Source organism: Aegilops tauschii, chromosome 3 (genome assembly GCF_002575655.3).
Source record: "Aegilops tauschii subsp. strangulata cultivar AL8/78 chromosome 3, Aet v6.0, whole genome shotgun sequence".
NCBI classification, from domain to species: domain Eukaryota; kingdom Viridiplantae; phylum Streptophyta; class Magnoliopsida; order Poales; family Poaceae; genus Aegilops; species Aegilops tauschii.
The window spans coordinates 547,990,119-548,018,109 of NC_053037.3; the positions used below are offsets into that span (position 1 = coordinate 547,990,119).

The 27,991-nt window shown below is 44.5% G+C and overlaps 1 protein-coding gene across 1 annotated transcript; it reads right to left on the reverse strand.

The window, feature by feature from the left end:
* Positions 1 to 20,414: 20,414 nt before the first annotated feature.
* On the reverse strand, positions 20,415 to 21,035 carry LOC109762269 (uncharacterized). Its single transcript, XM_020321099.1, has one exon. The coding sequence runs from the start codon at positions 21,033 to 21,035 to the stop codon at positions 20,415 to 20,417; it is 621 nt and encodes a 206-aa protein (XP_020176688.1).
* Between the last annotated feature and the right edge of the window lie 6,956 nt (positions 21,036 to 27,991).

Sequence of the window (27,991 nt, forward strand, 5' to 3'; positions counted from 1 at the left end):
ACAGTATCCGGGAGTTGCACAATCTCATGGTCTAAGGAAACGATACTTGACATTAGAAAAGCTCTTAGCAAACGAACTACATGATCTTGTGCTATGCTTAGGATTGGGTCTTGTCCATCACATCATTCTCCTAATGATGTGATCCCGTTATCAATGACATCCAATGTCCATGGTCAGGAAACCATAACCATCTATTGATCAACGAGCTAGTCAACTAGAGGCTTACTAGGGACATGTTGTGGTCTATGTATTCACACATGTATTACGGTTTCCAGTTAATACAGCATGAACAATAGACAATTATCATGAACAAGGAAATACAATAATAACCCATTTTATTATTGCCTCTAGGGCATATTTCCAACACCGACGCGGTTTGTATATTATGTCGAATGGAAGGAGCTCAATGGCCCATTTGGCAATCCGGCCCGTAGCATCGCGGTTGTTTATTATATCATTGAGTGGTACTTCGGAAGCCACCATGATCGAACACTCTTAAAAGTAGTGTCGTAGCTTTCGGGATGCCATGAACACCGCGTATGCTATTTTTTGATATTGAGGGTACCAGGATTTGGATGGTGTGAGGACAGTGGATACGTAATATACCGGCTTTTGAAGCGGGAATTTGTGTCCGTCCTGTTCTCGTTCTACGACAAGCACGACGCTTACCACCTGGTGTGTTGCCGATATGTATAATAACATGGGTTCGCCGACGTTCTGTGCGGCCAGGATTGGGTTGCTTGCTAGAAGGGCCTTTATTTCTTCCAGTCCGGCCGTTGCCGCATCCGTCCACTCAAAGTGATCAGTGCGCCTTAGATGGCGATAGAGTGGCAATGCCTTTTCTCCCAATCTGGAGATAAAGCGGCTTAAAGCTGCCACGCAACCGGCGAGTTTCTGGACCTGTTTAAGGTCCGTTGGCATAGCCAATTGTGACAAAGCTCGGATTTTGGCTGGATTTGCTTCAATTCCTCTATTGGAAACGATGAAGCCCAACAGTTTTCCAGCAGGGACGCCGAAAACGCACTTTTTCGGATTGAGCTTGATGTCATATGCACGGAGGTTGTTGAATGTGAGACGTAAATCGTCTATCAGTGACTCGACGTGCCTGGTTTTGTTGACGACGTCATCCACATATGCTTCAATTGTCTTGCCGATCTGCTTCTCCAGGCATGTTTGAATCATGCGTTGGTAGGTGGCGCCAGCATTTTTGAGCCCGAAAGGCATAGTGTTGAAGCAGAAAGGCCCATATGGGGTAATGAATGCCGTTGCGGCTTGATCGGACTCCTTCATCTTGATCTGATGGTATCTGGAGTACGGGTCGAGGAAACACAGTGAATCGTGTCCTGCGTTGCGTCAATGATTTGATCGATGCGAGGGAGGGTGAAGGTATCCTTAAGGCAAGCCTTGTTGAGGTCTTTGAAATCGACACATAGGCGCCAGGATTTATCCTTCTTTGGTACCATCACCAGGTTTGCTAGCCAGTCCGGGTGTTTTATTTCTCTGATGAATCCGGCTTCGAGTAACTTGGCTAGCTCTTCTCCCATAGCTTGTCATTTAGGTTTGGAAAAATGCCGCAGTGTTTGTTTGACCGGTTTATATCCCTTTAAGATATTGAGGCTATGTTCGGCCAACTTGCGTGGGATTCCTGGCATATCGGAAGGGTGCCAGGTGAATATATCCCAGTTCTCGCGCAGGAACTCTCGTAGCGCGGCATCGACCGTTGGGTCGAGTTGTGCCCCGATAGATGTTGTCTTGTTGGGGTCCGTTGGACGGACCTGGAATTTGACTATTTCTTCTGCCGGCTTGAAGGAGGTGGATTTGGGTCATTTGTCTAGGATCACATCGTCCCTGTCCACCATGGAGAGCAGTGCGGTTAACTCTTCTGCCGCGAGGGCTATATCCGGATCACTGGCGAGAGTGATTGTGCCATTGGGCCCGAGCATCTTAAGCTTTATGTACCCGTAATGAGGTACATCTTGGAAGCGTGTAAATGCATCTCGCCCCAAGAGGGCGTGATATCCGCTGTTGAAAGGGGCCACTTGGAAGGTTATCTCTTCGGACCGATAATTCTCCGGCGTGCCGAATACCATGTCAAGTGTGATGTTTCCCGCACACCACGCCTCCCGACTGGGAATGATTCCTCGGAAGGTCGTGCTACTTTGCTCGATGCGGCTCCTGTCTATTTCCATTTTGTGGAGTGTATCCTCATAAATGAGGTTTAGTTCGCTGCCACCGTCCATGAGAACCTTGGTGAGCCGAAAGCCGTCCAGAATTGGACTGAGGACCAAGGCGGCTGGTGCTCGGACTGTCCTGTATCTTGGTTCGTCGCAGGCATTAAAAGTTATAGCCGTGTCGTTCCAAGGGTTTATTGCTGTGATTTGGCAGACTTCGGCGAGTTCACGGAGTGCCCTTTTGCGCCTATTATTTGAAGTAAAAGCCTCGAAGACCGTCAATACTTTGAGGTCGTTGTCCTCTCGGGGGTGTTGTTCTGGGGTATTCTTGGTGAGGATATCTTCACCGCTCTTGGCCACTTGCCGGAGTATCCAACATGCTCTAAGGCTGTGGGTTGGTATGTTATCCGGTGTTGTGTGTATTTTGCATGGCCCATCGAGCCATCCTTCCAGAATGGTTCCGCGCCCCATAATGGGCTTATATTTCTTTACTATTGGACCGGGTGTGCCACGAGGGTGCGCCCTTTTTGCCTGGACGAGGGGTTGAGTGGGGACCGATGGTTCCCAGCGGGCTGCCTGAGTTTTCCAGGCGATTTCCATTGCACTGTACTTCTGTACGATATTTTCCAAGTCGGCGAACTGTGATATGCGACGGCGGTTCATGGCGTTGAGGATTCCTTCGTCCATGCAATTGTTGCGGAACGCCGAGATCGCGTCTTCGTCGCGGCAATCTTTAATCTTGTCTTTGACAAGGAGGAATCTGGCCTAGAAGTGGTGGACCGTTTCCTGAGACTGCTGTTGTATGCTCATGAGAGCGCTTATGTCTAGGTGGGTGGGTGGATTTAAATGCGAACCCTGACCCAATTTTGGATCCGGAGTCTGAAGATCATCCGGACTTGACAGTTCGGGCTCTGGGATATCAACTGATTTTTTAAGCTTGTCGTCTGATTCTATGTTCGGAGGACAAGGCGCGTCTTTCTGCCAGTGGGTGTCCGGCTCTTCGAGATCAGAGATCCGAACATAGTTCGTCCTTAATACGGAGGAAGAGCTGTCTTGCTCCTCGACTACTGCTATCTGGTGGGTGATCGGCGGAGTTTCAATTTCTCTCTTGTCGGGTTTAAGCCCGATCCGATCATAGTCTGTAGCGACCCCCAAGGCGGCAATGCGATCTTGGAGTTTGTTTAAAGACGACAACTCCGTCGGATCCATCCGTTTGGAGTATTTGGAATCGACGTGGAGGCGATTTTCGATGACTTGAGAGGTCGTCGGCGGTGGCTTAAGGGCCGAACGGGCGGTCATGATGAAGCCGCCCAGCCGGAGGGTTTGGCCTGGGGTCAGGGCTCCTCCGAAGGTGACATTTTCCTTGACGACAACGCGAGCCATCAACCCTTTTGACGACGGCACAGTGGAACTCTCAATGAAAGCACCAATGTCGGTGTCAAAACCGGCGGATCTCGGGTATGGGGTCCCGAACTGTGCGTCTAAGGTCGATTGTAACAGGAGACAGGGGACACAATGTTTACCCAGGTTCGGGCCCTCTCTATGGAGGTAATACCCTACTTCCTGCTTGATTGATCTTTATGAATATGAGTATTACAAGAGTTGATCTACCATGAGATCGTAATGGCTAAAACCCTAGAAGTCTAGCATGTATGACTATAGCTATGAGTATTCGTCTCTACAGACCTAGCCCTCCGGTTTATATAGACACCGGAAGGATCTAGGGTTACATAAGGTCGGTTACAGAGAAAGGAATCTTCATATACGATCGCCAAGCTTGCCTTCCATGCCAAGGAGAGTCCCATCCGAGCACGGGTGGAGCCTTCGGTCTTTGTATCTTCATAGCCCATCAGTCCGACCCATGGCCAACAGGCCGGACGCCCGAGGACCCCATAGTCCAGGACTCCCTGAACGAGGCCACCTTCTTTTAAAAAAATATGTGTGCCATGTAGGCCTCGGCCCATCCAGGAAAAAATGTGGGATGCCCTCATATTACTCACAAAAAACATATATTCGGCCCAACGAAAATGGGAAAATATCAAGTTTTTCATGTATTTAAATTTTTCTAACCAATATCAACAACGTTTTATATGTATACGAAAATGTACAATGTGTAAAAACAAATATGGACATCAAAACGTATGTATGAAAATATGTTTTTTTGTTGGGAATATATGAAAATATGTTAATCATGTATTTGAAAAAAGTTAAACATATATAAACAATATGTACAATGTGTCTTAAAAAATGTAGACATGTGTTCAAAATATTAGACATCAAAATATTTATTAAAAATATTAATGATGTCACTAAAAACCGTTTAATATCTATAAAAAATGTTTCTAGTGTACACAAATTTGTTCATAAAATGTGGTCTAATATTCTTGAAAAATGGAGAAGTTTTTTTACAAAAAATATTTGTTAGCTTTTTCACAAAAAACTCATTTTGGGAACTCGAAAAATGGAAAATGAATATGCGGAAATTTGTCTTTTTCACGAGAGGTGGATCAAAAACTTTTTACACCCAACCGTTTGGTCAATTGTACATTAAAAAATGGAAAATATATGGAAAATTGATTTCGTCCAATTTTGCAACAAATATATGGTAGGTTCTTCACAAAAAACCTCATTTTGGGCACTAAAAATGGAAAATTGATTTTTTTGTCCAAACAAAATAAAAACTCCCTTAGGAAATATTGTTCATCATTGCAAGATGCACCCTTGTGCACTATATGAGGTCATTTGAACAAACTACGCCATGAATTTTTTATGCCCGTTTCAAACCGCGGTCAAAATGGCGGGCTTGACCGTTCCTAGCTAGTGGTTGAATCTTGGAAAACTTTTGATGTTTCTCTGATTAAATAGATACTTATGTACCTATAAATGATTTTTGGAAAAAATAAAGAGCAAACTATGAGGCAGCTGCAGTTCAAATTTGACCCGCTTCCTACTGAATCGGCAGAAATTTGTCTTTTTCACCAGAGGTGGATCAAGGCTTTTGACACCCAACCATTTGGTCAATTGTCCATTAAATATGGCCTAGTATTTTAGAAAATATATTTGGTCCAATTTTGCAACAAATATATGGTAGGTCCTTCACAAACAAACTCATTTCAGACACTCAAAAAATGGAAAATGAAATTTCAGTGCAAAGAAAATGAAAACTCCCTTAGGAAACATTGTTTGGAATTCCAAGATGCAGCCTTGTGCACAATGTGAGATCATTTTAACAAACTATGCCATGACTGTGGCCACAAGATTATTCATTTGGCTTGAAAGCCATGAATCTTCACGCATGATAGCTCATTTCTGATAACACTTTTTTAAAATAATTGTCGTATTACAAGTTTATTATTTTTTCTGGCAACTTGGTCACATATAATGACCCAATGCGAAGGTTTTCCAATTTTTTGATTTTTTGAATTTTTTATGCTTGTTCCAAAATGCGGTCAAAACGGCGGGGTTGACCGTTCCTAGCTAGTGGTTGAATCTTAGAAAACTTTTGATGTTTCTCTGATTAAATAGATACTTATGTACCTACAAATGATTTTTGGAAAAAATAAAGAGCAAACTATGAGGCAGCTTCAGTTCAAATTTGACCCGCTTCCTACTGAATCGGCAGAAATTTGTCTTTTTCACCATAGGTGGATCAAGGCTTTTGACACCCAACCATTTGGTTAATTTTGCATTAAATATGGCCTAGTATTTTAGAAAATTGATTTGGTCCAATTTTGCAACAAATATATGGTAGGTCCTTAAAAAAACTCATTTCGGGCACTCAAAAAAGGAAAATGAAATTTCCGTGCAAAGAAAATGAAAACTCCCTTAGGCAACATTGCATGGAATTCCAAGATGCACCCTTGTGCATAGTATGAGATCATTTTAACAAACTCTGCCACGAATGTGTCCATAAGATGATCATTTGGCTTGAAAGCCATGAATCTTCACGCATGATAGCTCATTTCTGAGAACACTTTTTAAAAATAATTACCGTATTACAAGTTTTGAATTTTTTCTGGTAACTTGGCCACATATAATGACACGATGCGAAGGTTTTCCAATTTTTTGATTTTTTTATTTTTCAGGCCCGTTTCAAAATGCGGTCAAAACGGCGGGCATGACTGTTCCTAGCTAGTGGTTGGATCTTGGAAAAATTTTGTTGTTTCTCTGATTAAATATATACTTATGTACCTAGAAATGATTTTTGGAAAAAATAAATAGCAAACTATGAGGCAGCTGTAGTTCAAATTTGACCCACTTCCAACTGAATCGACAGAAATTTGTCTTTTTCACAAGAGGTGGATCAAAGTTTCTGACATCTAACCATTTGATCAATTGCGCATTAAATATGGCCTAATACTTTAGAAAAATGATTTGGTCCAATTTTGCAACAAATATATGGTAGGTCCTTCACAAAAAAACTCATTTTGGGCACTCGGAAAATGGAAAAGCAATTTTTCGTCCAAATAAACTGAAAACTTCCTTAGGCAACATTGCGTGCCATTCCAAGATGCACCCTTGTGCACAATATGATACCATTTTAAAAAACTATGCCATGAATGCTACCATAACATTGATCATTTGACTTGAAAGCCATTGATCTTCACACATGATAGCTCGTTTCTGAGAACACTTTTCAAAAATAATTACCGTATTACAATTTTATTATTTTTTCTGGTAACTTGGCCAGATATAATGACACAATGCGAAGGTTTTCCAATTTTTTGATTTTTTTTGAATTTTTCATGCCCGTTTCAAAATGCGGTCACAACGGCGGGCATGATTGTTCCTAGCTAGTGGTTGGTTCTTGGAAAACTTTTGGTGTTTCTATGATTAAATATATACTTATGCATCTAGAAATGATTTTTGAAAAAAATAAAGAGGAAACTATGAGGCAGATACAGTTCAAATTTGACCCACTCCAGCTGAATTGACGGAAATTTGTCTTTTTCACGAGAGGTGGATCAAACCTTTCGACACCCAACCATTTGGTCAATTGTGCATTACATATGGCTTAATAGTTTAGAAATTTCATTTGTTCTAATTTTGCAACAACTATTTGCTACGTCCTTCACAAAAAGACTCATTTTGGGCACTTGAAAAATGGAAAATGATTTTTATGTGCAATGCAAATGAAGACCACAAAATCATCATTGATTGAAATCCTAAGATACACATATGTGCACAATATTGGGTCATTTAAACATACAACATGAGGCTAATATGTTGAGTGTTTACTCGAAATAAAAATATAAAAGAAACAAAAAAACACAATTACATTAACTGGATTCTGATTGGTGGAACCATCTATGACACGGATTGATGACATGGCAGACATCCTACCATCCACTAGCAATCGCACGTCCATCCATCCATCCATAACCCACCGCACCCACTCCTCATCCTCGCGAACCCTACCCTCGCCTTCTCCCCTTCCAGATCGCTGCCGCATCCTCCTTCCCAATCCCCTCCCCGCACCCGCAGCGGCTCCCACCCTCCCCGCACCCGCGCACGCCGCTGTTGGCTCCTCCACCTCCAGGCGACACCGAGCCCACGGTTTCCCTTCCCAAGATAGCGCTGGAGGCCGCGGTCCTCCTCCACCTGCAGCTCGTCTCCTCTCCGGTCGCGCCGCCGACCTGTTCGTGGTCGGGCTTCGGCGAGCTGAGCAGCAGAGCGCCGACGGCTCCTCCTCTCCCCTGCAGCCGCCTGCCGCGCCAACCTCCCTCCTTGCCAACGAAACCCTAGCCATAAGCCATGGCTAGGGTTTGTGCAGTTTCTCCCCATCTGATCTGGAGAGTCTCCCTCCAAGGACAAGCTTCGGCGACTTCCTCCTCCCCCGCTCCCTGAACCTTAGCCACTCCAAACCCCTGACCCCTTATTGTCTCGTCTCTGCCGATAGACCGCGCTGGCAAGCGACCAGGACGATGCCCGGAGAGGAGAGGAGGGCCTTCTCCTCACCGTGTAGCCGCCGACCTTGTCCTGCTCGAGGAGAAGGAGCAGGAGGGGCACACCCAGCCACCACAGTCGCCGCCATCAAGGGCTTCTTCCACCTAGACATCTAAATCGACGGCGCTGTCGTCTAGCCACCCAAGGTGAAGGTGCCCCCAACTCCCCTCCGTCCCCTCTCCCCTCCTTGTTTCATTCGATCTAGCAGCCATGGATTTGGGTTCCTCAAGGCTGCCTAATTACTCTACCAGAGTATACCATCTCCTGCACATGTACCTACATACCAGAGTAGACCATCTATATAGTCTCTAGCCATGTTGATAAGACTTTTTTTAAGAAAGAAATCAAGTCAGATTATATACGTACAATTATTATGCACATACGTATGGTGACATCTCATAATATTATTTGATGCTTTTGTTTGTTGCGTAGGCGTTAGGCTACGAGTTGGATCTGATTATTCGGTGCTTGCATACATGTCATGGTGTCACAGATTAGAAATGATGAGGAATTGAGTAGAAGCTAGAGTTCAGTTTCTTGTGCTGGGCTGGTCTGGTTCAGTCGGCTTCTATTTCATGATTGAGCTAATCCAAGCTTGATTTACTGTAAATGTTCCTATCCAGTCTGTGCTACTGGGTGGAGGAGGAACATGATATGTACGGTGGTACGTGGAGACGAAGCATATAGCGCGTTCCTACTGATGATCGATGTTTGTTGAGCAAGCAAGTAGATTTCTTAGAGTTGCCGTATGTTTTTTCCACACCTTAGACTATTGGGGCAATACCTGGTATGATAACATGACCTGAATTTGGACTATTAGCTCCTTTACTTGTTCTGGTTTGGTTAAAACTGATAATGCCATGGATAAGAACACACTTTACTATTAAGTTTAAAAGTTCTGTTGAAACAAGGTGGAAGCATGTTCTTTCTTGCAAATGTTCTGTTAGCTAATATGAAGATAGAGCATTGAGTTCAATCCATTACTGGGATTCTTGTTGTTTGTCTTTGAACAATGCTTGCGTTTTAGCTACTTCCACTTTGAGCTGTTGTAGCTTGTAGTTATCAATTCTAGCTGGGTTTATATATTGCATTTATGGAGCAGTTGATCGACATTTCTGAGTTTTTTTGTTATATAATATGAACAAATGTTATGTTTAAACTGTGAGCTGACTAGTAATCCTAGAGAGAACCAGCTCCATTTTTGCAAATGTTATGGTACATTATATGGTTTCTTTAGCTATGCGATGCCACACTTATATTTTAATTTTCTATTTAGTGTAAATTTTTGTCTCGTTCTCAATTTCGGTGCCTCTGGTTGATGCAGGTGCACATGAGTGTTCTGGACGACATGGTCTCCTTTTCCTCATGTGCAAGTGTCGGGTGGTGCCTGCCTACATGGTTTACCGGCAAGCTACAGTTCAGGTGGGCGCTCTAGCTCTCCCTTCTCATGCTATACATCCAGGTACACCCTTCCATCGGTACCTACACATACCAATGCCCGCTGGCTAGATCTCATGGGAGGATATCTTTTGGCTTAATTTTACTTCGGGAATTGTGTCCCTTGGATACAAGGGAATAGTCAAATACTTCACTGGATTGTTCCTTCCGTGTCATCATCGTTGTTTCGTTAGTTCCTTGTGTAATCACTGGCTGAGGGGGTACCTTATGATGCAAATCAAACTATTTGGAGCTTGATTAATATTGTTGCTTGCTTGCATCATTAAATGAACTTGCACTAAATGGACACAAATAAAGGAGCTGAGTATTAAATGAACTTGTACTAACTGGAAACAATTTCTGTATGGTGTGCATAAATATCGAGTTGATAGCTGATCTGTAGCAAATATAGCTGTGTGTAACTTCTTTACTTGGTTCCTCTTTTACAGGAGCAGTTGCGTGTAACTTCTTTACTTGGTTCCTCTTTTACAGGAGCTCCAGGCCTAAGAAAGTTGGAAGTGCGAAGACGTGAAGAAAAGCGCGAAGCCGTGAAGTGCTACTCAGCAAAGAGTTGTCTGTTCTATATGACGGTAATATTGTAATAGCTGGTATACCTGGGTTGTAATAGTCTACAGAAATAGTAATACACTAATTCAGTGTTATTTGATGAATTTCACATGTTCTCTATTTGATTATGAATGTGATTTGATAGTTTGTGAGATGGTAAACTGACCAGTGCAACCCACTTATGAAATAATATGACTAGTTCGTAACTTTCTGATGTGTGGGATCAATATATGAGATTAACACGACTAGTGGGACCAGCTCCAAAATATATTTTCCAAAAATGTATAATCAATAGACTATAAAAGGCCAAAGCCCAGAAATAAAAAGGCTGGAATATTGGGCTTGGCCCATGTAGCCCAATAGAATTCATAGGAAAAATAATAATAGAAATATCGAATTTGTTGGGCTTGGCCCATGTAGAACACCGAATTGGACCGGGCTGAATCTTATCCCCGTCAGCTTGTCACGCTGGATCCTACGTGGCTTGAGGAGGCTGCTAGTGACCAAAAAATTGGTCAAAGAACCAACGACCTTTTACATATCACAAAGAAGGTCATGAATTTCAGTTTACGACCGTCAGCTTTTGACCATCTGTTTTTGGTCACAAAAAGGGCGCAAATGAAAAACAATGACCTTTCAGCGACCAATAGTGATGGTCGCAAGTTGACATATTTCTTGTAGTGCAAGTAAGATGTGTTTGAAGAGACCCCAATGCGGTCAACAACCCAGGAAATTCTCACACATGGAAACAAATGCAGCAAGATATGTGATGGTATTGGGAGAAAAGTGATGAAGTTGGGATCCAAAAAAGTTCAAGAAACCCCAGAAAAAAGGATGAGGAGGGAGAGAGAAACCATGGTCAACATGAGTCGCAAGGAGGACGCACTCACCCTCCTGCGGCCGCGGCTCGGTCTCGTTTCTTGGCAGCCTCCAAGATCCGTGGGCAATCAAGCCCCCTTTGACCAGATCCTCCAGGTATTCCTTCTGGATCGTGGACTAAATCCAGTCTCCCTGGATCCAGTCGGGCGGCAGGCCGGACCTCGACGACGACCCCCCCCCCCCGACTCGTCTTCTTGCCCTATATTGTCACCTTCTTCGCGCGCTCCAGGGCCGCCGTCTTGTCCTTTCCCATCGCAGCAGACATCACACGGACGGGACGGCGGCGTCAAGGATGGAAGCGAATGCGGTGGAGAAGCAAAGGAGGAAGAAGGGGAATGAGGCGCACTGTGCAGAATACATCGACCCCGACACCTTATATAGGCCTGCTTCCGAGTGGCTGACTCGCGGGCCCAAGCGATCCTGTCAAATCCCACAACAGTTGCGCGCTCGGTACATGGCAAAAAAGGTGGCACAAGAATCGAGGCCTCCCTGCCTAATTCGTTCTGTTTACTTCAGTGCTCCCCGTCCGCGCGCTTCCCCAAATTTTGAATCCCGTGAGATCCGGGAACGGCAATGCAACCAATCGCGCCAAAGATTTCATACCATCCCAACACTCGAAGCATATCAGTATAAGTTCACCCGACAAACTCTGAATGGATCAAGGCGAGTGAAAATGAAGTTGAAGTTTCAACATGGTTCACCGACCCAGGGAAAATGCCTCCGAAGCATAAAAATCGGGTCGGAATCACCTTCAACCTCTTCTCCACTCGGACCTCGATCCATTCGGGGGCTAATGACGATGACATGTACCTAGGGTAGGGTAATAGGCCTGACATAGACACCCTTCCCAAGGACACTGCCCTAGAGTCAAAGGCATTCAAAGTATAGCAACATCTACCGACTGAAATCACCTCAGAGTGCAACCCACTCGACCAACAATTTCACTCGGATAACCCAATTCCATTCGACCAGGATATAAACATTCGACCACACCAGAAACTACTCAGAGTACAGAAGATCTAAAGTTACTCAGGATGGCAACGGTCAGGCGTTCACTCCGTAGTCTTAATGATAATTTGTATGTCTTCATTATAGGCGTTACCATTAACGTCTCACCTTAATGTACATTGAACCCCTTGTAACGTGGGCTGGCTGGGGTCCTGGCGTACTCTAAATAAGCCACCCCCTCCACTGGCACAAGGTTTCCCACCCCCTATAACTTCACGCATAATCCAGTCGACCAAGCCTCCGGGCACCGAGACGTAGGGTTGTTACTTCCTCCACGAAGGGCCTGAACTCATAAACCTTGCGTGCACAACCTTATCATAGCTAGGATCTTGCCTCCTCCTACGTACCCCCTATTCTACTGTCAGACTTACTCCCACGACAGCCATGACTTTAGTTAGTGTTAATCCCACTATCTTGAAAGACGATAAGACTTTTATGCATGTGGATCATGAAGAGAAAATTTTCTATGATAGCTATATTATTGAATTTGATTATGATCCTACATGCAATTATTACGAAAGAAAAAAAATATGATTTTATAAATCTTCATGTTACTAAATTACCTCTCTTCATGTTGAGTTTGCTATTAATTGTTTCTTTCTTTTTCCTTGCATCTGTTAGATATTTCTTGTCTTGATAATTTGTTTGCTTATAAAATGCCTATGGATAGGAAGTATGTTAGAGTTAAATGTGTTTGTCATATGCTACATGATGCTCTCTTTGTGTTTTAACTTTTATCTTTCATGTCAGCATCATTGAAATCTCAAGCCTATCTTAATGGCTATAAAGGAAGACCTTGTTGGGAGACAACCCAATAGTTTATTTTTCTGTTTTTTTGTGTACACAAAATTATGCTACTGTTATGGTTGTGTTTTAATTAGTGTTTTTGCAAGTAAAGCCTTTGGGATGATTTGGATGATAGTTGATTTGATCCTATGAAAAAATAAAAACTTTTGCGCCTAGTTATGTAATTTTTAAAATACATATAAACGTGCTTTTGCTCTGAATTTTTACACATAATTGATATACAAATTTTCCACGTTTTCCTAAATTTTTAGTATTTTTAGAGTTACAGAAGTATTAGCATAATTCAGATTTGTACAGACTGATCTATTTTTGATAGATTCTGTTTTTGATGCATTGTTTTGCTTGTTTTGATGGAACTATGGATTGTATCGGGGGTATAAGCCATGGAAAAGTTAGAATACAGTTGGTATAATGCAAAAATAAAATATGAATGGGTTTGCAAGAGTACTTAAAGTAGTGATTTGCTTTATTATACTAACGGATCTCATGAAGGTTTTGTTGAGTTTTGTGTGCTGAAGATTTCATGTTTTGAGTGAGATCACAACGGAAGAAGGAATAAGGAGTGGCAAGAGCCTAAGCTTGGGGATGCCGGAGGCACCCCAAGATAACATTGAAGGACTCCCAAAAAACTAAGCTTGGGGATGCCCCGGAAGGCATCCCCTCTTTCTTCTAACTACCATGAGTTATATTATTTGGAGCTATATTTTTATTCATCACATGATATGAGTTTGGCTTGGAGCGTCATGTATTATATGAGTCTTTGCTTTGTTTGTTTTTTAGTTTGTCACAATCATCCCTGTTGGACACACCTATTTGAGAGGGACACACATTTATCATGATTTGTTAGAATACTTTATGTGCTTCACTTATATCTTTTGAGCTACGCAGTTGCTCTAGTACTTCACTTAGATATTTTTTAGCACGGCAGTGACTATATTTTGAAGAAATATTTGCACTCTCATGCTTCACTTATATCTTTTTGAGAGTTGATAATATTAATGGTAATTTGCACAAGATATGAATTTGGTCCCAATGTGATGAATATTAAAAAAGGATATAATAAAAACTTTCATGTAGATCATTAGATATGATAAGTTTGTTTCCTTGCAATAGTTTTGTGATATGGAGATGATAATATGTGAGTCATGTTAGTAAGTAATTATGGTTTAGTAAGAATATTGGGGTTAAGGTTTGTGATTCCCTATGGATGCACATAAAGCCAATAGTTATGTAACGAAGTTACATCCTACTTATGGTGCATTATTCGGTGTTAGTTATGTTTAATGCATGTTTATGACCGTTTTCATTTTTTGGTTGTTCGCTTCTCAATCTATTTGCTAGCCTTCATTTTTACTAAGCAGGAATATTGCTTGTGCATCCAACTCCTTGAAACAAAAGTTGTGCGAAACGACTCCACCATACCTACCTATATGCGGTATTTTCATGCCGTTTTAAGTAAATTTGCATGTGACAACTCTAATTATTCAAAATAAAATTTCGTTTTGTATGCCCGTACCGCTCATGTGGCGGCAGGGGGTGGCCACTATTTTCCATGCTAGGTGGGTTATTCTCGCGATGAGTGTTTATTCACTTGTGATTGCACGAGAAAGTGGCTGGCAACAGAGATGCCTAGTCCCACAATGAATCGAAATAATAATAACAAAATTCCTTGGAAAGTGTTGGTATGGAAGGCACCCATGGGTACAGCTTGCCATGACTTGTGACAGAATGGTGGAAAGGAAATGAATTTTATTTTATGTTTGGGAACTGCCTATAATGTGTCTAGCATGGAAGATATTGGGAACATTCGGTCGTAGCGTTAACAGAAAAAGCATGCCTCTCAAAATAAGTTTATCTCGTTAATTTAAGCTTTGAGCTCTGGCACCTCTGCAAATCTCTGCTTCCCTCTGTGAAGGGGCTATCTATTTTACTTTTATGCAATTTTTATTTTTATTTTGAGTCTCCATCTTCTCTTATAAAGCACCAACTAGGGAACATTATTGTCATACTTGTGCATTAGTTGTAGCTAATATTGAGTGTGTTTTATGAACGGACCAATGATTGAGCATAATGGGCTAGGGATAACTTTCATTAGCCCTGATATTTGAAAGACATGATTGCTTGTTAGTATGCTTGAGTATTTATATCTTCATGTCAAATTACAGACTATTGCTTTGAATCACTCGAATCCAAATGTCCAGGCCACAAAAGAAAAAATGAACATGATAGGTAGCATTCCACATCAAAAATTCTGTTTTATCATTTACCTACTCGAGGACGAGTAGGAATTAAGCTTGGGGATGCTTGATACGTCTCCAGCGTATCTATAATTTTTGATTGTTCCATGCTATTATAGTATCAATTATGGATGTTTTATATGCAATTATATATCATTTTTGTGACTAACCTATTAACCTAGTGCCAAGTGCCAGTTGCTGTTTTTTTGCCTGTTTTTGGCTTTTCAGGAAATCAACATCAAACAGAGGCTAAACGGAGAAACAACTTTGATTAATTTTTTCTGGACTAGAAGAGACCCTAGAAGGTTCGAGAGAAGACCTGAAGAGTCACGAGGGAGCGACAAGCTCGGGAGGCGCACCCCGAGGGGGCGCCCCCCAGTCTTTTGGGCCCCTCGTGGCACCTCCTGGCCTAATTCCGCCTCTATAAATACTCAACATTCCCATGACATCAGAGAGCCACCCGAAATACTTTTTCCGCCGCCGCAAGTTTCTGTTCTCGTGAGATCCCATCTGGAGGCCTCCGCCGAAGGGGGAATCGACCACCGGGGGGGGGGGCTGTACATCAACCTTGCTGCCCCTCCGATGATGTGTGAGTAGTTTACCACATACCTACGGGTCCATAGCTAGTAGCAAGATGGCTTCAACTCTCGGTTTTATCTTCAATACAATGTTCTTGGAGATCTAATTGATGTAATGACTTTTTGCGGTGTGTTTGTTGGGATCCGATGAATTGTGAGTTTATGATCAGATTATCCATGAATATTATTTGAGTTTTCTCTGAACTCTTTTATGCATGATTATTATTATTATAGCTTCGTATTTCTCTCCAGTCTATTGATTTGGTTTGGCCAACTAGATTGATTAATCTTGCAATGGGAGAGGTGCTTTGTAATGGGTTCGATCTTGCGGTGCTCAATCCTAGTGACAGAAGGGGACATGACACGTATTGTATCGTTGTTATTAAGGATAAAAAAGATGGGGTTTATTCACGTGTGAGTTTAATTTGTCTACATCATGTCATCTTGCTTAAGGTGTTACTCCGTTCTTTATGAACTTAATACTCTAGATCCATGCTGGATAGCGGTCGATGTGTGGAGTAATAGTACTAGATGCAGAATCGTTTTGGTGTACTTGTTTCGGATGTGATGCCTATATACAAGATCATTGCTTGGATATCGTCATGATTATTTGCTTTCTATCAATTGCCCAACAATAATGTGTCTACCCACCATATGCTTTTTTTCAAGAGAGAAGCCTCTAGTGAAAATTATGATCCCCGGGTCTACTTTTATCATATATTAAAAATCCTACAAATATCTCGCTGCAATTTTACTTTATTTATTTTGTATTTTTGTTCTACCTATCTATCACCATACAATTTAATCTTGCAAGTAACCGTCGAGAGATTCACAACCCCTTGTTCACGTTGGGTGCAAGGATTTGTTATTTTGTGTGTAGGCGCTGCTAACGAGGTGTTGTGTGGTTCTCCTACTGGATTGATAACCTTGGTTCTTAATTGAGGGAAATACTTATCTCTACTATACTGCATCATCCTTACCTTTTCAAAAAAATTCCAACACAACTCACAAGTAGCAGTAGTAGACCGGACGCAGGAGCAGGAGCACACTAGGCCAACTTCCCGGCGGGCCCAGATCAGGCCCGCTAAGCTTCCAACACCACGCTGCAGCAGACGCAACACAGTAGCCGCGGCCCCATCGCTCGCTAGCTCCAGCTGGAGGCGACCCGCAGGAGTCCAGGCCGGCTCGCCATGCCCACATCCGGCCTAGAGGGCCTGGATCTGGGCTTTCAGGGCGCCGCCGATCAACCCACACCGTCACGCCCACCGTCTGACCTGCACCGGAGCACCACCAGCCGAACCACACCGCTGCCGGAGACACCCGCCTGAGCCAGGATCCTCACCGGGAAGAAGAAGGGGGCCACCACTGCCGGTCACAACGGCGCTGCTCGGGCAAGCGCCCAGCCGCCCCCGTCGGCGGCAGCGACAGGAAGGGGGTGGGAGGGGGCTTAGGTGGCGAGGGAAGGAGAGGCCGCCCCGGTCGCCCCGCTCGGGGAGGCGACACGAGGGGTACGGGGCTCCACCGGAGCCACCACCGTCTGCCCGCCACCCTAGGCACCCGCGACACGCATGGAGGAGCGTCGCGCCGTCTGCCGCGGCAAGAGCCCCCACACGACGACTAGCCGCCCTAGGGACGTCAGAGCCCAGCCGGCGCCGGATCCGCATGGGCTTTGCCCGGCGAAGGCCATGGAGCGGCGACGAGGGGAGAGGAAGCACGGGGTGGAGGCCTTGAGTGGGTGGGGATGCGCCGCCGCCCTAGTGAGGATGACGCAGGGGCTACGAGTACTCCTCGATTAGTCTTCCACGCCTTTCCAACTCGAAGAATTATATCCGGCCGGTGCATGGGCGAGCTCATTAGCTATATATAAATATTTACCAGTGATAATCCATATGTAGAGGGAAAGCCTATTAAAAATCTGGTTTAAGTAAGGTGCTTCATCCAAACGGTGGATTTGGATGGGAACCAGACGATTGCTTATTTTTATAGTTTCAAGCAAAAACAAGATGTGATGTTTCGAAATGATTTTTACTACTGTATTTTGATACGGCACTTGTAAAGGAGCTCTCGACATCCAAAAAGGAACTGAAATTTTAAGATCCTTTATACGGTCGAGATGAACTGTCGGGCAAACTAAAATGAACGGCACACAAACTCCACTTTGATGAAGGATCATATATTCACATCGCAGCATTTTTACAGAAATGAGGATTATGTTATCATCCCTTTCTTCCCACTCTTATGGTCAAACTGAAGTTGCAAAAGGAGAGAAAAAAGAAGGAAAAGTACATGGTGTACCACTTAGACAGATGTATGTATATATCCATGGCTACCCAGAAGATGTTCCATCAAATATAAAACCTCTCCCGGAGCCTGGACCGACCTGACCAGCCACGACGGAGCTCATCTAACTCATCATCGTCTGCTCGTTCTTGAAGCGCTCTCGGACGGACAGTATGAACGCCGTGGCCCTCTCGTCGACATCACCGGCCGCGGCGTAGGGGGCGCTCGCGGTGGCGTCGATGGAAGAAGGGTACCTGGGCTGGTAGGCGCGTGCGGTAGTGACGCTCGGGGCAGGCTTGACCTGGGCCTTGCCGGCGTACTTGGAGTACGCCATCGCCACCTTCCCCTTGATCACCCTGGCGCCGTTCTTCATGGTTCCCTCCATTGCACTGTTTTATATCCTGCCTAAGCTCTGTGGCTGCGCACTTGTGTTGTGTGTGCCTTTGCTTTGCGATGCTGGAACGCCGGAGAGGTGGCTACCCCTTTTATACTGGTTTGTGCATGAGATAGGTAGACAAACTGAAGACTATACCATTCCATTTCACATCTTGGCTTTAGATGCCAATGGATAATGAACATGCGTGCATCGACGAAACTTAGCTCCTGCAAAGTGGATCTGGGAGGTGTCACTGACAAGAGATTCCCGTGCTTTGGGAGGGTCCAGTGCAAAGTGGCACGAGGAAGTGTTACCCAACGAAACCTAAGCTGGTTTGTGGTCTGTATGATTGCATCTAGCAGACTAGCAGTGCACCATGATAATATACGGTTGGTCTTGTGACAAAAATACACGTACGCACGAGCACATGCTTGCCAAGGTTCTTCGCCGCCCTCTCGCCCTTTCCAGATCAGAGAGAGAAAATCGTCGCTTCGGATATTCTGTATGCGCTCCGAATGTTATCCTCATCAGGTTCCTGATTCCTCTCTATCCCCTGTGAATCATCCATCAACTCCTCGTGTAGTTGTTGTAGGTTCTGTACGTGTATGATGCATCTTACAAGCCACAGTTACACGAAGCTAAGGAAGAGAAATAACTAAATAAGCAAGAGCTGGATGTACATGGTGTTGAGGCTAAGGAAGAGAAATAACTAAATAAGCAAGAGCTGGATGTACTAGCCTGAACCTGTGACTAGCTACGACTATCAGGTTAATTTCATCTTGTATCCTTTTTTTAGGGTATTTCATCTTGTATCCTGACTCTGTACCAAAATATTAAACATTCTAGCCTATAAAAACTTTTATATTTTGATACGGATGGAGTGTCAAGCAATCCATCGACGCAGGCCAGTTGCACGTACACGAGTCACGAATGAGGAAACAAGACGTTTCCAGAAACTAAACTAACGATAGGGCTAGAGACACGGACGCCCACTAGCAAGTGCATGCAGCCGTGTCGTAGCCGTCGGCTCAAAAATCTGAAAACCTTTTCCATGTGAAGATGAGAATCAAAGCATCTTCGACTTATCCGACGCTTTAACCGTGGGTATTATTGGGAAACGGAATCAGTCGACTGAATTTTTGTTGGCGTGAGTGAATCTTTCCTGGCATTTCAGTCTATTTTTTCATTTCTTGTGAGATGATTGATTTTTTTGCAAAATCAGCTGTAATTTTTTTTCTCTTTGAAGTTGCACTTCTTAGGGCATCTTCAACGCAACGGCAACCCACTAATTTCCTTCTGCATCCGTGCACGAACGGGAGGACCAGCCCGCGGACATGGATGCGGGAGGCCGCCATCCAAATCGTAGCCGCATATATCCCTTTTTTTAAGTCCGCGTGATCAAATAGCCGCATGCAACAGTACTTCAAATTTACAAAAGTTCAAATATTATATCCCAACATTGTTTTCCTCTTTAACCACCCACTGATGCTCAATCAGATCTTTCTTCGGCTGCTCGTGAGTTGGTCGATACCGAATTTCTTGATGCATTTGAATAAACTCTTCAAATATGGCCGGATGCTGGTCTGAAAGTTGGATAGGATCACCTATGTTCTCAAATTCCAGAGTTGCGGCAACATCGTCGCCCTTATCCTCGACGGTCATGTTGTGCATAATCACACAACATGTCATCACCGTTCACATGTTCTCCGGATCCCATTATTTAACAAGTCCACGAACAACTGCAAAACGGGTCTGCAGAACTCCAAATGCCCTCTCAACATCCTTTCTAGCTGCTTCTTGTCTTTGGGTAAACTGAGCCCTTTTCTGGCCATCTGGGTTAGAGAGGTACTGACAAAGGAAGCCCATGGAGGACATATACTGTCGACCAGATAGTAGCCCATGTTGTACTCATGCCCACTCACAATATAGTGGCAAGGATAACCTTTTCCTTCGGCCAGCCTTGCTAACAACGGCGATTGTTGCAGCGCATTGATGTCATTGTGAGACCCGGACATGCCAAAGAAAGCGTGCCTACCGTGATGCAACTACTTGAAAAATGATGGTGAGCTTCTTAACACGACCCTAATTAATATTGCCCTTGTAAAGCTTTCAGGCAGTTTTTCCATTTTCAATGCATGCAGTCAAGAGATGCAAGTAAATCTGGCCACCCTCTAGCTTCTGAGATTGCCAAGAGCCTCTTGGTGTCTGCCACGGTTGATTCTCTCAAGTACTGAGGTCCAAACACCTCGACCACGGTAGTTGCAAACCTGACCATGGCATCTCTGCATGTGCTCTCAGATATCCGTAGGTATTCGACCCATGAATCAGCGACCCTGCCATATGCAAGCATCCGGACTGCGTCCACACACTTTTGGTAACCAGAGAAGCCAATCGTTCCCACGACGTCCTTTTTCAGGATGAAGTAGTCATCATAGGACCAGAAGCCATGGTACAAACGATCGAAGACAGTCTTGCTCATCTGAAAACACCGTCGAAAATGGTCAGCGAATAGTGCATCATGGGCAAAGTAGGCGGCCATCAGTGTCAAATGGTCGCATGCCCTGTTGTGGTTGAGCACGCGATGTCCCTTGATCGAGCCCTTAAAACTGAGAACATGCTCATTCGCATGCTCCGTGTCTTCAAGGACCACCTGCATCATCGCCGTCTCATCGGAGTACTCCTCCTTGTTCGATGAGTCGTTGGATGACTCAACATACTGCTCATATATGTACTCCAAATCGGAATGCATCGCTAGAAAGAAGAAGGGAAAATTGTTTTTAGCTTCGGCGATTTATCGAACAGTTGTCGGGCATGGTGAGTACAACAGTAGCGGATGGTACCTGGCAGGGCAGTCGGAGGATAGGGGTTGAACGACGACGGAGGAGAAGCGGGGTGGAGCCCTGGATGTGACGAAGATGTAGATTTCTGGCAGGGGTGTGGTGTGACGGCCGAGGTGATGGAGCGGCAGCGAAGGCAAGAGAGGAAGAAGGAAGTCGAGAAACTCGAGAGGATGGAGTCGCGGGGTCCGAAAATGGTTTTGGGTGGGCCAGGGTGCCGGATTCCTATGTTTTGGGTGTCCGGACACCTGCAAAGCTCCCGTATTTTTCTCTGATTTGTGGGAGAAAACACAGCCGGACCATCGTGCGGATCGATACAGGCCCGCATTAGATGTATTCCGCGGTCCGGACGAATGCGGGAGGTTTACCGATCCGCCTTGAAGATGCCCTTTTTTGCGGGGAGCCTTGAAGATGCCCTTAATAGTTAATATACACTAATTGCACATTCGAAGCATGCTTCCATTTCATTTTCATTTTTATTTGGCCGGTTGTTTTCAGTCGACCTGTGAGTCCAAAAAATTCATATTTCTCAAACCTGTTGCCTTTGTGGCCAACAGGAGGATGAGTTTCATATTTTTTTTCCTATGCCACTTTGCTCGTGTAGCTTGGTTTTCCTCTCCTTTGTTTTTCAAATCTGATGTTTTACTTCAAGGACATTCGACGATGCAGTCCGTGCTTACTGCTCTTATTCAAATGGGTCACCCACATGGCTCTATTTCGAATATTCTCAATTTTATGTGGTGCCTTTGGAAAGCTCGAAATGATTTTCTGTTTCAGAGAAACAACGCCCTTCCCGATCAAGTTAGCATTGCTGCTGGTGCTTTAAGTTTGAACTTTCAGGATGGCCTTTCAGATCTTTCAAATAAGCCGCAATAGGTTTCACAATCCCCAGTTAGCAATCAGATTCCTTTGCCATGTAATACTATCAGATCTGATTTGTTAATTGTTGGACCCAAAGTTTTTTCTGATTCAGCTTTTAGAACAAAGAAGGGATAATTGATTTCATACCCTTAGTTGTGTCTCCCTCGTCAGGATTGCCCCTAGTTTCTGAAAACACGTGGTCTTGCCCGACCCACTTTGGCGTCTTGTGCTTTTGCCTTTTGACCGTTTGACCGTCACTTTGAAAACTTCATAACTAATTCATAGTAAATCAGAAAAATACAAATAAGATACCAAAATGTTCAGAAAAACATCACATGTATGTCAATATCACTTGCATTCATGGCAAAAGTTTTGGTAAGTGCCCATCCGAGTTTTAGCTGTTATCATACCACCATGAATAGTAAAACCTAAAAAATAAAAAAAATCAAGAAAAAGTTGGTGGCAAAGAACGGCGAATGTGTTAAGTGCCTGCCGAGTTTCATCAGAGAATGACATTCATGGAAGTTGTGGCAAAAAAAAATCTATTTTTGAGTGTTGATTGTTATTTTTGCCACGACTTCCACGAATGTCATTCCCTGATGGAACTTGGCAAGCACTTAGAATATTTGTCATTCTTTGCTACCAACTTTATTTTTGAATTTTTTTTAGATTTTACTGTTCATGGTGGTATGATAAGAGCTAAAACTTGGATGGGCACTTACCAACATTTTTGTCATGAATGCAAGTGACATTGACATACAGGTAATGTTTTTCCGAACATTTTGGTATCTTATTTGCATTTTTCTGATTTAGTATGAATTAGTTATAAAGTTTTCAAAGTGATGGTCAAACGGTCAAAGGGCAAAAGTACAAGACACCAAAATGGGTCGGGCAAGACCACGTGTTTTCAGAAACTAGGGGCAATCCTGACGAGGGGGACACAACTAAGGATATAAAACCAATTATCCCAACAAAGAAAGTCCCTGGCCTTCAGCAAGGAGAAGTGGCTACAGGTGTTGGAATCTTCATCTCAATTCATTCTGATCAGGGAGAAATCAATGTTCAAATCCAGGCCTCGACTTCCTCTACTGCTACTGAACAGATTGTAGCTCTTCTCCTCTTGCTGCCTTCACATGTTGGTCATGGTGTTCATTAGTAGGGGTTCTTGCTGCTTTCACATGTTGGTCATGGTGTTCATTAGTAGGGGTTCTTGCTCCCTTGCTACCATCTAGGACATCTATTCAGCTCTACATTCACAGATTCTGCTATTTCTTCCCTTCCCATTTTCTGGCAGTCCTTGTAACCCTCGATGTACTGTGTATGAGCCGAATATAAATTGGCACCTGTTGGTGCGTTGCTCTGTTAAAAAAATACTTGTTAAAGTCGGATAAAAAAAGAATGGAAAAATCTGGGGGCGCTTCACACACACACCACACATTTTTCCTTTTTTCGAATGCGCGCGCGCGCACACACACATTGACCATGAGTCTTCGCTCTCTGTCCTTATTCCGCCTTTGAAACGATCGCGACGACTTGACCGGTGATGAGGCATCCATGGAAGGAACGCCGTCCATAGAAAAGCGGTGTAGGTTTCGCTCTGGATACTCACTAGACTAGATGACCGAGGCGCTAGAGAAAGAATCGAATGGGTAAACGTTGCCGCAGCAGCGAACTTATCCAACCCCCGGCCGGTGATGCTCACTGGATGGTGGTCGTGGTATACAGTATCGGGGGTCTTGAGCATTCTTCGTGAGAGACTGAGAGTCCCAACATCTGGGGGAATCGTGTCCGGCCGGTGAACAGAAAACCGCCGGCCGAATCACGTTAGCTACTACTAGGAGGGCCCGACCGCTCATAGAGATAGTCATTGGCACTGGCACCGACGTACATTTTGCCTTATCCTACTCTGTTTAATACGACCAGCGCGTGCACATCGCTGATTACCAACGGTGCAGTCCCGGATATACGTACATATTTACCGGAAACAAATTGGGAAGATAATAACAACTTAAGGGCATCTTCAACGATGACCCATAAACCGGACACCGCACCAGTCCGCGGACAAAGGGAGTTGGGGTGCCAGTCTGCGGACACGGATGCGGCAGCCGGTCATACAATGTTATCTGCATACATTTCAAACCGTATTTCAACTAACCCGGCGAAATTCATGCAACCCGAATGATATTTATACAAACCAGAGCACATTCACTACATTTCGGTCAGTTTTCATATAAAAAAGTGGGGATCGGACCTAAACCTAGACTACGGCGGCGGCCGTCCTTCAAGTCCTGGTTGGCCCCTTCTGCCGGTGGACGTGATGTTCACGAAGGAAATGGAGGGGCGGGCACTCACGTCGTCCCATCGGCGCGGCCAAACAGTGTTGGCAGACGGAGAGACGGGCATTGAACGAACTGTTGGGAAACGTTGCATGAAAAACAAAAAAAATTTTACGCACACGCAAGATCTATCCATGGAGATGCATAGCAACGAGAGGGGAGAGTGTGTCTACGTACCCTCGTAGACCGTAAGCGGAAGTGTAGTAACGTGGTAAATGTAGTCAAACTTCTCCGCGATCAACCGATCGAGTACCAAACGTACGGCACCTCCGCGTTCAGCTCGGTGACGTCCACGCCTTCTTGATCCAGCAAGACGGCGAGGTAGTGGATGAGTTCCGGGAGTACGACGGCGTGGTGACGGTGATGGCGATGCTATCTCCGCAGGGCTTCGCCTAAGCACTACGAAAATATGACCGAGGGTGTAAACGGTGGAGGGGGATGCCGCACACGGCTAAGCAATTGTCGTGGTTATGTGTGGCGCCCCTCTCCCACATATATATAGGTGGAGGTGGGGGGAGCGGCCAAGGAGGTGCCCCAAGTAGGTTGAATCCTACTTGGGGTCCTCCCCTAGCCGTGCCCCCCCTTCCTTTCTAGGTGAGCGAGGAAAGGCAGGGGAGGGAGGCGCTGCTCCCCCCCCCTTTCCTTTCTCCAATGAGTAGGGGAAGGCAGGAGGGGCTAGCCCTCACCCTTTCCTTCCCTAGGGCCGACTGGCCAGGGAGAGGGGCGCACCAGCCCACTGTGGGTTGGTCTGTCCCCCACTTGGCCCATTAGGCCCATACACCTACCGAGGGTGTCCGGAACCCCTTCCGGTGACCCGATGACTACCCGGTGCATCCCGAAACTCTTCCTGTGTCCGAATATCATCATCCTATATATCAATCTTTACCTCCGCCGGAGCTCCTCGTCATGTCCATGATCTCATCCGGGACTCAGAACAACATCCGGTCACCAATCCATATAACTCATATAACATTATATCGTCAATGAACGTTAACCGTGCGGACCCTACGGATTCGAGAACTATGTAGACATGACCGAGACACCTCTCCGGTCAATAACCAATAGCGGAACCTGGATGCCCATATTGGCTCTTACATATTCTACGAAGATGTTTATCGGTCGAACCTTATGACAACATACGTAATTCCCTTTGTCCATCGGTATGTTACTTGCCCGAGATTCGATCGTCGGTATCTTCATACCTAGTTCAAGCTCGTTACCGGCAAGTCTCTTTACTTGTTCTGTAATACATCATCTTGCTTGCATGTGTATTACCGAGAGGGCCCAGAGATACCTCCCCGATACTCGGAGTGACAAATCCTAATCTCGATCTATGCCAACTCAACAAACACCTTTGGAGATACCTATAGAGAATCTTTATGATCACCCAGTTACGTTGTGACGTTTGATAGCACACAAGGTATTCCTCCGGTATCCGGGAGTTGCATAATCTCATAGTCGAAGGAATATGTATTTGACATTAAGAAAGCAATAGCAATAAACTGAATGATCAATATGCTAAGCTAACAAATGGGTCTTATCCATCACATCATTCTCCTAATGATGTGATCCCGTTATCAAAGGACAACACATGTCCATGGTTAGGAAACCTTAACCATCTTTGATCAACGACCTAGTCTAGTAGAGGCTTACTAGGGACACGGCATTTCGTTTATGTATCCACACATGTATTTAAGTTTCCGATCAATACAATTCTAGCATGAATAATAAACCTTTATCATGAATAAGAAAATATAAAATAACAACTTTATTATTGCCTCTAGGGCATATTTCCTTCACGAACATGGTAGATATGCATCCCGACACTTCTAGTAAACATTCTCCGGCATTGAACGGGGGTGGAGACCGTAGACGCGGCATGGACAGGGCCCTCGGCTTGCGGGTCACTTCAATGCCCACGCCAGTGAGAGGTCACATGTACCGCCTATGGTGTTTTCCCCCTTTTGCACCGCATGATGAATCAAGTCTTGGTTGATCCTAAGTTTCCCAGGCGTGGCTCGTTGCACGACTTGTGCCGGTGTGACTCGTGCCGGCGTGACTCGTGAGTATAGAGAGAGCTGTCATCAATACAGATTATCTCCACGCCCGTTGTTTTGGAAGTTAGTTAGGTTCATAGGATATGAATGTCATTGGAATAGGAGAAGTATAGGAAATGAGATGACATGTAGTACCTCAATTCCTAAGAGAAAGAGATGCCATTTAAAGTATAGGCTAGGAATTTTTTTCGTTGAGTCTAGACTAATGTTTTTTTTATATTTGAAAATATGAAGGATTGTTTCCTAACCTACATAGAAATAGGAATCCGTTCCTACAAACCAAAGTGTTGGTGCCAGAACCGGCGGATCTCGAATAGGGCCCCCGAGCTGTAGGTCTAGGAACAATGGTAACATGGGACGAATGGAGGCGATGTTTACCCAGGTTCGGGCCCTCTTGAAGAGGTAAAACCATACGTCCTGCTTTGATTCAAGCCTCCTCAACGACCTCGTGGTCAAATCAAAACAAGGTTCAAGCCTTCTCAACGACCTCCAACATACCTTCGATGACATCGATGCCATCATGGTCAAATCAAAACAAGGTTCAAGCCTTCAGAACGACCTCCAACATACCTTCGACAACCTCCACAACTTCAGCATGAAGTTAAACCCCGAAAAATGTGTCTTCCGTGTCCCTGCCGGACAACTGCTGGGGTTCATTGTATACCAGCGGGAAATTCAAGCTATAGTGCACCTCAAGCCCCCGGAGACGGTCCAACTCCTACTAAGTGATAAGTTTGAGACTAAACTTTAGTGCCACCTCTTTATTGCATGAATGGGCTAAGTGCGCCTCTAGGATTTATTGGGATTTCTGAAAATCGTTATTGGGCTAGCCCAAAATATACCAAATTCCTGTAGATTGCTACTTTGTTTTGTAGTTTTGTTAGATCTGATCATCATTTTTCATGTGGGAACCTCATTCTTTTTAGCACAACTGCAGCAAAGTATATGATCCGTCACTACGATGACTATCCAGATCCTTCACAAAAAAGAGAAGAAAGGGTGCAGAGAACTTTTTTTAAACTAGGTACAGAGAACTTAACCAACCTCGATCAAGGGGTATATGGCACCACAGGTCTTGAGATATCTTAGGGAGAATCCACGCCACATCAGTTGGGAGTTTTTTTTTGAGGAAACAACAGGGGAAGAGTTCTGCTATTGGTATTTGGCTGATCAATTTATAAGAGAAGCCAGATCAAAATCCTGAACAAGTTGATCATGTTGATGAGGGGAAGTGGGAAACCGGACCATAAATGGTACGAGTGACACGGTTAAAGAAGAAAGAATAAATTGACGCCCAAGAGAAGGCACGACCTAGCTACTAGACATAAAGACCAACACCACGAAAGACACAAGTAGATGCGGAGTGCCATCGATGGATCACAATACTAGAACTTGGCAAATAGCCTAATGCACCACATCGGCGTGCGTACCGAACCCCACGGCACAACTCAGGAGCATTCAGAATCAACGAGTGCCATTGACCGCGAACCTCGACTAGGAGCTCCACCACAAAAAGACAGGACTGCTAGCAGGTTGGGGAGGCATCAATGCGCCACCTTTGAGCAAAGGTGATCAACACCAAGAGTTCGGGGCTCGCCGCACCACAATGGAAAC